A 13,118-nucleotide genomic window follows, 5' to 3' on the forward strand; every position below is an offset into this window, starting at 1 on the left:
CATTACAGCCCCAGCACAGCACCCACTTACAGGCCATGCAGTGCTAGCAGGTCATGCCCCGACTGCTCCTCCACGTGCATTATTCATTCACCATCTCTCTCTTCCTCCGGTCTGTTATCGATTGCTGCCGCTTCTTCCCGTGCACGCTGCCAGTGATTTCTCCTTGTCAGGAGGCGTGGGGAATGGAGGCTGCTTTCTGTTCCCAAAACACCAATCTTCTTCTCCCTGCATCTACCTAAAGAGCGGAGTGACAAACTTCAGATCAGCAAATGGAAAAAAATAATATATAAATAAATAAGAAAGGCAAACAACCCCTCAAAATCCACTCCTGATCTTGTTTTCCCACTGCTGAATCAGAGCCACAGAGACTTGCAATACACATTGCAAGAGGAGAGATGCACCAGTACCTGCATCTGGCTGCATTTCCCCGAGTGGCTGAGTTCTTGCCCCCCCAGGCTCCTGTCTTCACCCAACCTTTGTCTTCCTTCCTCTCTCATAACAGACAGGAGTATGTTCAGTGGATGAGGGAGTACTCAGAGCTGGGAACTGCTCAGTCCAGAGCATTTCTCCCTGCTCCTCTTGCCTGAACCTCTTTCGTGAGGTCCTGCTAGCCAAAGGAGGGAAGGCAGCTCCAAATCTACTTGGTTCACAGCTGACAACAAATAATGGCATCTGAAATCCTGCTATGCTGCAAGGAAGTAAAGATGAGAACACCTGAAAAGCTTGCACAGAAAAGAGAGCTCACAGGGCAAAGTCTTCCCCTTCAGGCACCTTAGAGAGAGCAAATGGCCACCCATGGGACAAACAAACCTTGATTAATATTTTCATCACCTTCTTGATGGTCAGCATCTCCAGGTTGTCAATAGATGGTTGTACCTGCTGCCTTGGTCTGCTTTGGAGCCCTTGTAGCTACAAGCTCACATAGGCAAGCGTGTCCTGACAGTTCTGCCCACACATGAATTAGCAAAGAGTGAGCAGAGCTCCCTGAACAATGCTTAAACCATCTGGTTTCAGGAGAAAATGGTCTTCCTGCATGCTGACAGCATCAGGAGAGACACCGAGTAGGAATTGTCTAGTGGTACTCCCTATTTACTCCCTTGGGATCTGTCTTGTATCAGATAATTAAAGCTGTTCACACCGATTCTCTTATGTCACAGAAAAAAAATAATAGAGGAAGAGGACATGAAGAAAAAAAAAAAAAGGCAAAAAAAATAAGCACAGCAGAACTGATTCTGAACACGATGTTTTTCTCTGCTGTGAATGAGGAGTCAGCAGCCCTGATTGCATGTGTGCAAATTCCCCCAAAGTTTCCCTGAAACTTTCCATTACAGAGAGGCAGCAGAGCTCTAGTAAAGATGGCCATCGATTTTATGCTGATACTTGTTTATTTACTTCAGTGAAGATACATCTGTTAGATCTTATCACCAGTGACTGAGTCACCCTCTGCTACATACGTGCAGTCGATTCTCCCTAAGGAAGGGAGCACATCAGCAGTTCTCCACGTTAGAAGTGCTCAGAAGTCATCTGGCTGCAACGGATCCTCACCCTACAGTGCTTTTCCACCCTTTCTAGCTGTTGCCCTACATGAAGAACAATGTGGGAGAAGTGGGAATCGCCTGCTGATGGGCTGTTTCCTTTAAAGTACAAGACAGCTGCAGCTTTTACGTTACCTGCAAGCGTTGCACAGGCTTACAAAAAATCTGCTCAGGTTATGTAGGAACAGATCTCTGCAGGAGGTTGTGTAGAGCCAGGTGAGAGAGCAGACAGATGTAGCTCTTCAGGAGGAGAGAGCTTCTGCTAAATCCTAGGCAGAGGTGCCTGGAAGATGTGGCGAGACACAAATGCAGGAAGATAACGGCTCCAGGAATTTATCTGAAAGACATGAATGGGCATCACCACGAAAGCTCCAGTGACAAAGTCACATTCAGCACAGTCTGCACTCAGCCTCTAGACTCCCTGCTAAATCTGATTAACTGCAGCCTTGTATCGCAGTAGACACCTCGGCCCACAAAGCACAGACCACAGCATTACAGTGCAAGAATCATTCATACGGCTGCTGGCGCCTCTGGAGGGAACTGTAAAAGAAGAGAAGAAAATTAAATCTTAATGGAAGCCTGTTCCTGTTGTTTGGGAACCAGCACAACCAGCAGGCTGGCCAGCTCCTTTACAGTCCAGATCAGATGCAGAAAAGCAGGCAACCCTTCTCTTGCTTAGCATTTGCACAAGCTGCTTCTGCTGCTTCTGCCTCTCCTTGGTTAGAGCAGGTACCAGCAGTAACAGCAGCTGAGAACAAGCCATGGAAATGGCATTTATCTGCAGGAGTCTGATGGGAGCCAAGAGTGGGCAATTTAAAGGTGATGTCCCTTTCAACCTTGCCCTGCTCTAATCTGCATGCAAAGCTCATACATTAATTCTTCACCTCTCTCCCTGATTAAAGGGGCATCTTATCCAATTCCCCTTCCTTTTCTAGCTCCAACTGAGTCCTATCTGTCCACGCTTTGGCAGCTGTTTTTCTCCTCCTCCCCGCCCATTTGCCTGCTGTTGTCTTGCTAATTATTTTTACAAGGCTCAGTAATTGATGCAATTTTCCTCATTTTTCATCTCCTTCCTCCAGCACTGTCTGGCAAAGGAGGAACTCCACAAGCAGCTGTGCTCAGTTGGCTGCCCATCCGCCTCCTGCATAGGGGAACCATCGCCAGAACAAGCCTTTGAGACTCAATCCTCAATTTACCTTCCTCTGGACTCTGCAGCCATCACCCACAGGAGCTGCTTTTAAAGTCACTTGTGAGCAAACCGAGGGGCTGATGTCACGAGTAAAAGCAGTGGCCCAGAAAAACCCGTAAGTATGTGCTGTGTGCCTTGAGCCAGTTATCTGCAGCCATCTAGCTCCGCACTTCACCATTTTTTAGCTTCTAAAGAATTTATCTTTTGACTCACTGCCAGGCAAAGCAGCAACACTGATTTCACAAGAAAAATAGCCTCTCGTTCTACACCAATGACACTGACTTAAGCGCAGGACTGCTTGTGCCTTTCTCTAGGGCACGTGGCATCGAGCAAGAACGCAGATCTGATACCAAGTGAACGTGGTATTACTGGTACCACACGGTACAGCAACTCCCTCAGCCCTGCAGGTTATTCACCTACTGAAGATGAATTATGGATTTCACCAGAGTAGGGACTTTAAATGTTAAATCTGTTGGAAACCCCCAAAAAAATGTTTTCAAACAATGTTGGTAAGGAGCTCTGTTCAGGAAAGGACTCTGCTAAGGGCTGACTCAAGCAGGACACCTCATGGTGCAGTTCCTTCATCCAAGAGATGTCCTAGAAATACCTTTTTTTTTCACATTTTGCCTTCTCTGTTGGTCCAACATACCATTTCCCCTTCTGGTAGGAGAGTAACAGTAGATAGAGGAATTACACCGACAGCAGAGTTCCTAATGCAACTTGTTGGTATTCTGTGAATACCAATCTGAAAACCACAAGTCAGGACTCAAAATTTTCAGGTTTTTGTGAACTGTTAGGGATTGCTGCCTGGCTCGCAGTTTGGGAATCCCTTCTCTGAGCAGTTTGCCATTGTCCAGCTTTTGTACATGTTGTTAACTGCCTGAGGTCACGGAAAGGTAAGGCAACCCGAAAATGTTCAGACAAGACACTTTTTCATTTTGCACACTGGGCTGCATTTTTTTTCTACCATAAGCACCCAAATGCTGCAGGATTCGGCACTGGTGGTTCATCTTTCAGCATTATTCTGACACTGACTACTTCTGACTATCCCAGGATGCCGAAGTATAGGGAAATTCTAGTTCCGTCCACCCAAGAGCAACTCAGGAAGACAACTGCCAAAAAGGAAAGTGCCCGGACGGTTCTGCTGCAGTCGCACCGAGCTGAGCAGTGAATTTCTGCAGAGCACGTGCATACCACAGCATCACCTCCCTCAGAGCGCTGCTTCTCTGGTACACAGCAGCAGGATCTCACCCAGAGAAACACATAAGCACATGGTGCCTATTCCAGAGCCAGCTCCAGATCTCCTGCAAGCATCACCGGAGGCTTCTTCCAGCCTTCTAACCTCCACCCCGTCCTCCCTTGCAGCTTGTTGTTTCAAAGAGCAGTGGTGTGAAAAAACAGGAAGCCATGCAGAGAGAGAGAATACAGATTGAGGCACGAAACTGCAGCAGCAACAGCTCCCCCCCTACACACACACACACACACCCCACCCCCTCTTCCCTTCCCACCCCCTTACCACAGGCCACGCTTTGGGTGAGAAACGCCGTGCTTGCTCTTGACGGGAAACCGGTCACGGAGCCGCATGGCCGGAGAGCCACTGCGGGAGGGGAAATCCAGCAGCGTGGAGGGAAGTGCTTCTCTGCTCAGCAGGTCTCGAGGGAAGGAGGTGGGAGTGTAGCCGGTGTCAAGAGAGCCAGACAAAGCCATAGGTTGTGGGCTATCGGGGGCTCCTCGTACGTCTGCTGTGCTGTGGGTGCAAGTCCTAGCACCTGCTGTCCACTCCTATGTGGCAGGATGGAGCACGAAGAGCTCCCACTTCTGCACTTTCCTCTTTGGGAGGTTTTGCTGTGGGGGGGTTGGAGCAGAAAACAGATTGCAGGGGGTGCAGGACACCCAGAGCATCGGGGCCGTGGGAGCTGTACCTTACCTCCCTCCAGACAGGGCATGATCCCACACATCTCCCTCCCAGAGCTCCCTTGTTGCCCTCATTCCCCTGGGAGCTGGGATTTTTGCCACAATTATGGAGTCCAAAGAGGGATTTTTGAAGGAATGGAGGTCTGAGCCTCAACTCCTGCCCATCTGTCCCTTTTAGAGCTTCTGCAGTCAGCCACTTACAGCTCTGGGCTGCTTTTGAAAGCATCGCTCTCTTCATAGCTTGGCTGGGGCTTTCTTGGTCCCTGGCTGGCTTTGGACGTGATGCAAACTCGTTCTTGCTCTGAAAGTCTCAGGGCCACAGAGTAAAAGGAACAGGTCAAAACTGACACAACCCCACAGGCAGCTCTGCATGCATTTTAAGCTGTAAACTTCAAGGAAAAATATGTAATCCTCTTATTCCCAAGGTTTCAGTCTGGCAGCTTCACATATCTCCTGTGGACCACTCTACAATCTATCGACTTCAGCGATGACCTGCTGTACCCAAACAGCTCTCAGTGTCATTTTTATGCCCATAAAGCCTGATTGTTTAAGGAACAGCCTGCCCAAGTCACAGCTCCCTATTGAAGAGGTCACCTTGCCCGTGGCTCTCAGCACTCACAGCTCTCCCAACCCACCCTCTGTTGGCAGCTTCTGACAGAAGGTTCCTATTCTGCAGGAGCCTCCTGCTCACACCCTTATCTTTTCAGTCTTTTACACAAGGCTGAAAGATTAAGAGGGTGGGGATGAGGAAGCAACAGTTAGGGGCAAAAACATTGTAGCAAGGGACAGAAAGGCCAAGCAAACCCCTGATAAATGAGGGGACACTGCGACTTCCATTTGGTACAGGGTATTTCCAATGTTATCTACACATAACCACTTCTATTTTTATGTCAACCAATTATTGGGATAAAACAAAAGGAAAAGAATCAACGTCACAAGAATCCTGGTGATGGAACAAAGAAAAGAAAAAAAACACATGGTCAAAAGCCAGCTTTGGCCAGCGTTTCTGGAATTAGTTCGGATTTTGACAATTAAAAGTCTTACATCTGTACTAATTCAGCACTGTGCATGAGTGAATTCTCCTTCTTTTCCACTGTTAATGACACACAAAGCCATTGCTTCAGTTGCTAAACCCAATGAGGGAAATAAGCCAAGACAGATGTGAGACGACACAATGGAAAAGAATTCAGCAGCCTGATGTCTACTGGTGGGAAAGGGGAGCGTACTATTTTCTTAGCCATTTTCAAAGACTCTGTATTGCTTGCAAAGGGATATGCTGTGCTGGGGTTTATTTATAAAACCTATAAGAATGTTGACCAAAGAAGAAAGTTGAAGAAAAATAAGCAGAGGTCAAATTTTCTAAATGCAGTCACAAACCCAAGAAAAAGAGGATCACCAGTAAGAGCCTCTGCTGCTGGAGGGACGCAAAACACAGGAGAGGCCCCAGTACTTCTGAGCTGCTAGAAAAGCCATGCAAACCCTGAACATTCTTCCTGGTCAAATGCAGCCAGCACTGCAGTTTTCTATTCCAGCCACAGCATGAGTGTGTGAGTGTCTGAGCAAGACTGAGGGGGATTCCCAGCACCTCTCTTTGCCGGCTGCAAGTCTTCCCAGGCTCTAAAGCTTCTTGGTTTGAATTTGTAAATAACCGATGAGAAGTGCTCCTATATAAAGTGATTCAGAGAAAGGACTTAATCTAAAAGCCCCAAAACATTCCTTGGAAGAGACCACCCCTGCTGACAATTGAAGGAACCTCTGGAGGAACCAAGACATCCCTGCAAGAGAGCTGAGTCTGTGCCAGTGGGACTGCAGCTGCTTCATCTGTGCTCACCTGTGTCCTGCTGCTGGGAGGGTGCAAGCAGGAGAAAGCACTACAGTTGCAAAGGGCAGTTAACTCTCATTCCCGTCTTCCTTTGACATTGCTCCTACACGTCCCCATTGCTTCATTGTCTAGAAGGGATGGAGATGCAATCCTTCACCAAAGACCAATTCCAGCTTTGCTAAAACAATCCCTCTAGATTTGCTATGCTGGTGCAAAGGCACCATCTAGTGGCGCACGTGAATGGAAATGCCGTGGAACCAATAAAGTGCTGGCAAATACAACACTTACCGACTGAAACAGGGAACAAAGGACCAACACGACACATGCACCCACTGGGAAGAGAACACAAAGCTCTTTACTCTTCTGTACGTCCTCAGAAGCTTGAGATACCTGTGTATTTGTAAGTGAGATGAAAATCAGGAGCTGAACCAATGTAAAATTCCTGCAACTGCCACATATAACTTGATAACATTCTGAGTGTTTCTTGATGCACAGAACTCCTGTGGCCTTTTATTCAAGGTGCTAATCTTAATATAGGGTTTAACTGTAAACTTCAGGCCGCTTTCTTATGCTCTGCCTGATATATTGTATTTTGTTTCACAGCTTCTCCTGCCTGCAGTGACACTCAGCATTTCATGCTTCACATACAGCTTTTTACCCATTGCTCAAAGGCACTGGCACTCTGTGAATTTAGTTGTGAAGAAGCCTTAAGAAATCAAAGACTGAAGTGTGCTCATAGCAGCCCCCGTGGAACCAGAGCCTCAGCAAGACAACGATACTTACAGTATCTCCACCCTCATGAAATGGAAAGGATAATTTAATCAACGTTATTTCTCTGTAGAAGTCTCAGGTGAAACTAGAACGTACAGGTAGCAACACATACACGTAACGTGTATGATTCATATGTCCACTGACCACAGGGGACATAAAACTTCTCTAAACATTTAAAATGAAAACCCTAGAAGTCTTTGTTTTGCATACATACAGACTTACCACCAGCTTCAAGATGCAACAACTCTTACGTAGCTGCGTTGCACTTCGGGCACTATACTTAGTTTATAACCAAATAGAGCCTGCAAGTGGTTAAGTGTGGAAGGTTATTAGGAGCTACAAGAAAAATGAGACTAGAAGAAAACAAAAAATTATCTGGAAAATGAAACTGCAATATCTTTAATATGTTGGATTTCTGTAACAACAACCACAATGGTGTTGCCCCAGATGACTTTAACAGTATTTCCAGCATTTTATTGGCATTGTATCGTTAGAATTTAAAGACAATGTTCAGAAACTCTTCTTAAGTACAGGAAAATATAAAATACAAACTACAAAACTAGGTTTAAGTTGCACTTTTTTTAAGCAAAAACCTGTCAAATTACTTCAAGTGCTTTCTGAAGCCATGAGCTCTTACAAAGTAGTGCTTATTGAACAAGTCATAAAATACAACATATAACCAAGTGCTGCTCTGCAGCACTCATAACAGTATTTGAACTCTTCGTTAACAAACTTAAATACGCAAATCTTATTAGAAGCACGCTGTGTCCCTGATGGTTATTTTGAGGGGAAAATACAGGAAGTACTCCTCTGAAAATAAGAGGAAAATACCCTTATAATTAGTGCATTATTTATAAGAAATGTGTCAAGAATAAATGTAAACATCTGTAACAAGAAACAGTATAAAATAACTCTTGACTGTATGTAAAACCTCATATAGCTCTGCTTTAAATACAAAATGATAAGATTCCCAGTATTAAAGTTTCACAAAAATGAAAAATACACATCATTCCCAGTACTAAAGTCATTTTTTTTCCACAAAGAAGAAAAATACATTTTACGTATACATATATAAGAAAGAAAAGCTCAAAAATGAGTTTAAGGACACTTGAAAAAATGCTTTTTCTGCACATAACCAAATATAACAGTCCTACAAGGACTGGTGCTTCACGGCTCTTCGTGTATTTCCAGACTGAAGATACCACAACACACAGATCAGTTTGGGCAAGCTTCGCAGCTTCAGGCTTGCAGGTTCGACCAACAAAATCATAAATTTTTAAAAAATAATAAGCCAAACTGACAAATTACAACAAAACCATCAATAAATAAATAAAAATAATAACAATCCAGACTGAAATCTCTTCAGGTAACGCAATTCCCTTCTCCCAACAGAGCACTGACACGAGGCACCCACACACACCTCAACAACCCCCCTCAGCACGAAGCCCCTTCCAGCCTCATTCCCCCCTCACGCAGCCGAGGCCCTTTTTTTTATTCAAATCCCTTTTATCTCTAACTTTCGGGGCTCGGAGGGGCGCTCAGGGCGGTCACAAAGCAGCAAGGGCCCAGCTCCGGCGGCGGCTGAGGCGGCGGCGGCCCCGGGCACCAAGCGGGGCCCCAGGCGGGAACAGGCGGCGGCGGCCCCGAGCCCCACAGCGGGGCCCAGGCGGGCAGAGCCGGGCAGGGGCACGCGGGGAGCGGTGGCGGAGGCCTGGGGGAGGCGGCGCTGCTCTGAGGCGGCTGGGGCCGGCGGCGGCGGCGGCGATAGTCGCCCCCCGGGAACATGTCGTGGAAAGAAGCCGGGTCCAGGGCCCATTCGCCGCCCCGGCGAGGAGCTGAGGGGCCGTGGCGGGGAGGCAGGCGGAGGAAGCAGGGGTTGAGGCTGAGGTTGTGGCGGACGCTGTTCTGCCAGCCCTTGGGGCAGCAGCGGTAGTAAGGGAAGCGGCTGGAGATGTAGGCGTAGATGCCCCTCAGGGGTAGGCGCTGCTCAGGGCTGGCCCGGATGGCCATGGCGATGAGGGCCACGTAGGAATAAGGGGGTTTCTGCAGCTCCTCTGCCGGCCCCGGGCTGCCCGGGGATGGACGCGGCTCCCCCGGCTGCGCTTCGCCCATGGTGCCCGCTGTGGTGGTGGTGGTGGCGGCCCCGCGGTGCCCCCTCTAAAAAGGCCGGTGTTTCTCCTTTCCCCGCCCCAAAAACGGCTGGTTTGGGGTCGTAGGAGGGTCAGGACGGCGGTTGGGTTTGCAAACCCAAACATTGGGGAGTGGGGGAACGGGGGCAGGGAGAGGGCGGCCCCGCTGCCATGACCCCAGGCACCTGGGGAGGGGGAAGGAGCTGCAGGAAAATGGAGGGAATCACTGAATCCTACGATCACTAAAGATTGGAAAGACCTTCAAGTCCATCTGGTGCAACCATCCCCTACCAATATAGCCCACTAAGCCATGTCCCTAAGCACCACATCCAACCTTTCCTTGAACACCCCCAGGTTCGGTGACCCCACTACTTCCCTGGGCAACCCGTCCCAACGCCTGACTGCTCTTTCTGACAGAAATGTCTCCTCATTTCCAGCCTGAACCTCCCCTGGCACAACTTGAGGCCATTCCCTCTGGTCCTATTGCTAGTTATCTGTGAGAAGAGGCCGACCCCCAGCTCCCCACACCTTGCTTTCAGGCAGTTGCAGAGAGCAATGAGGTCCCCCCTGAGCCTCCTCTTCTCCAGACCAAACACCCCCGGTTCCCTCTGCTGCTCCTCACAATACATTGCCAGGTCTTAAAACAAATTAGCAGCACATTTTAATGAAATACAACACAAATCATTGAAGTGTAAATGGAGGAAAACTCCAACCTTCAAGCCTATGCTTAGAAAGTCTGTCTAAAAGCTTTTCACTCATCTCTTCCACACCATCAATTTACATTGCAAAGCGAAAACAAATTTAAAATTAGAAAACAAACCAAAAAGCAAAACCTTGGAAAGACTCTCAGCCCCCATCTCACAGAGGAATAAATAAATAAATAAATAAATGACAAATGAACACAAATCATAACGTGTGTGTTTAACTGGACTGTCCCGATGCTCTGTGCATGTGTACATCTTAGGATGAGTTCTGGGGCTTCCCTGAACATCCCTTACACATGCCCAGTCCTTATCCATATAAATAATCCCCTTGGGTTTCTTACTGACATAAATCAGGAACTGACATAAATCAGGAACAAAGCACCCGCATTCTGTATCTCCCTTACTCCACACCCTGCCCACCAAAATACTGAGAATCCACGTGATACTGTGCTGGTGTTACCACGTCAGCTCTACCAGAGTTATCATCCAGGATCAGGGCTCTGAGGAAACAGGAATGTGCATGATGGTCCCTATCCTGCAGAAGTTCAAGACAGCAATGTCTTACAGGGCTGCTGCCACATCTGAGGAGAAGTTAATGGCAGGAGATGACTTCCTTTTAGAGGAAGGAAAGCCTTCATAGAATATCATGAGTAGGACACACAAGAATCATCGAGTCGAACTTTGAGGCTTCAAAGTGTAACAGTGTACTTCCCCTTCCACTCCAAATCACAGCCATGAGTTTCTCCTTGCTTTGGGGGAAACTCACACAGATGTGTTCTTCCTCTTAGTTGTCACTAGCTTTACAAGAGTGAAGAAATCAGAGTTAATTTGACCAGACACACACACAAGCCCAAATACCATCTCCCTTTCCCCCCAAAACATAGAATTCCCCAAGAAATAAAGCCATAGTACGGTGAAAACTTTTCCATTTTATTTTTTAAAGAAAAATATTCCTCTTTAAACACAAAGCATGAACTAAAAACCTCCAAGGAACAGTTTCTCCCCCGGAGCACAATTTAACTAAACTGTACAGTGTTAGAGCTCCCCGAACAAGTACACACACATGACATACAGTATTTCTGTCACAGGAAATAAAGTTTAGGACTCAAAATTGTCCTCCACACCCTCTCTCCATACCCATTCCATTCATAACAGTGATGATCACTTCTGGTTGTGACATATATATATATACATATATATATATATATATATGAACATTAAAATATAAATGTATTGGCCAAATTGGCCCTTTCTAGCCTTCTAACAAACGTCTGTGATAGAGGTTAAGACAATAGTTATTTCCAGGAATGGTACTTGGAAGAAAAAAAATATAGCAGCATCCACAGGCCACACAAGCCCTTAATTTCAGCTGCCCTGTTTTAAGGAACCCAGTCAGTTCAGCAGTGTTTTGTAGAAATTCCCATCGCTCAAGAAGGAGTGGGAATAAAACATTCACAGGCCAAATTTGTTGCTTGAGCAGACAGGCAAAATTCCAGTGAATCTGGCCTATGGACCCCAGCAATAATTTTTTTTCCCACGTTGCCACAGTGACCAATTTCATGTCTAAGCTTTTACGTAAAATAATGACAACTTTCTGAAATCAGCAACTTGTTCTATCTTTCCCATCAAATAGATACATGTATAATATTCATGGCATCTGCCATTCTACCCAGACTACAGAACTGGAACCAGACTCTAAAATCCAAATTCTTCCTAATTCAGAACAGTAAAATCACCAAAAGTCTCCGCATGGTCTCATAACGTGCCTAACAAGTCCATAGCCCCCAAAAAAGTACCTGGGCATTTTCAGAGGAAGGCAGGGAATGGAAAAGGTCTGGAAATGGAGCTCATTTATGTCCCACACGATGATTAACCGTGGCTTTTATTAAGTAACACTCAAATCTTTATCAGACAGACCATTTCATAAAAATCTTTTCCATTCCATACACTCCAACAATTTTTACAGTAGGAAAAATATTAGAAAAATAAATTTCACCCCCGAACAACACTGTATGAAGTTCAGCATCACCAGTCAAGAAGATCTTTACAGGGGGACCAGCAAATCTTTCATTTCCTCTAAACCAGCTTCATACAGAAAACAGCAGCGAGATAGACATGGTATCTAGGAGCTAGATTAAGGCCAACAATATAAAGACAAACGCGGGCTCAGATCTTTTGAAATGAAGAAACCCTCCAAATGTTTTTACACATATGCACGCACGCACACACATACACACACATAACTCTTGGGTACTACTCAAGCAAAGGCTTCACATCTGTGAAAGCACCACTGGAGTGTATTCTAGCACCAGGATGAAAAGTTGGTTGTCTTCCCTCTTCAGCAATAAAATCCAAAGTCTTTATATTGCTTTGGACAAGGTCACCAAATGCTCATCCAAGAACAGTTTCAGCGAGTGGATTCGAACAGCTTAAAGAATTCCTGCTGTGGATTATGGGCAAGAAGAGGTGTGTTGAGAGGCTGCAGCTCCTTGGTTGCTGGAGAGGAGGGGAGTTTCCATATTGCAATCTGGTAGAAACAGAGACCAAATTGGGCCCTGGGTGTGTGCGACAGTAAGTGAACTCGGTGCAGACAGGGGGTGAAAGTGGAAAACTTGCATACATGAAATCACAGTGCACATCTGTTGGCATAATAAAGACAAGCAAAACCACTATATTCTCTGGCAGGCTTGTCTCTGCATAGGCGGCCCCTGGCTATGCTGGAAGTCAGGACAAGGATCCGTGAATGAGATGTCACACACAGGACACCAGGACAACGTCAAACTCATACAGCACAGGTCTAAGGGAAAGCTTGTAAGTAGGTCTGCTAGCATCTCGCCTACACACATGCTCCAGTGAGTCTGCACAAGTCTAGAAAGGGGACAAAAATCTTGTAACAGCAATGTTGTGGGGTAGGTTCAGCTACGAGTAACAATGCATGCAAGATACAAAAGAATTAACCATCGACCTGAGCACATCCAGCTCTTTCTGCTGCGGGTCTCTATCCTGGATCTAGGCCTTGCACAGGAGGTGCTGGCTGTGCAGCCCTTTGCCAAC

General features: G+C 46.5%; 1 protein-coding gene across 1 annotated transcript; it reads right to left on the reverse strand.

The window, feature by feature from the left end:
* Window positions 1-8,743: 8,743 nt before the first annotated feature.
* LOC116497752 (forkhead box protein L1-like) lies at window positions 8,744-9,343 on the reverse strand. The gene has a single exon (XM_032201683.1). It carries the CDS (start codon window positions 9,341-9,343, stop codon window positions 8,744-8,746), a length of 600 nt encoding a protein of 199 aa, XP_032057574.1.
* Window positions 9,344-13,118: the final 3,775 nt, after the last annotated feature.

Source organism: Aythya fuligula, chromosome 21 (assembly GCF_009819795.1).
Source record: "Aythya fuligula isolate bAytFul2 chromosome 21, bAytFul2.pri, whole genome shotgun sequence".
Taxonomy (NCBI): Eukaryota; Metazoa; Chordata; class Aves; order Anseriformes; family Anatidae; genus Aythya; species Aythya fuligula.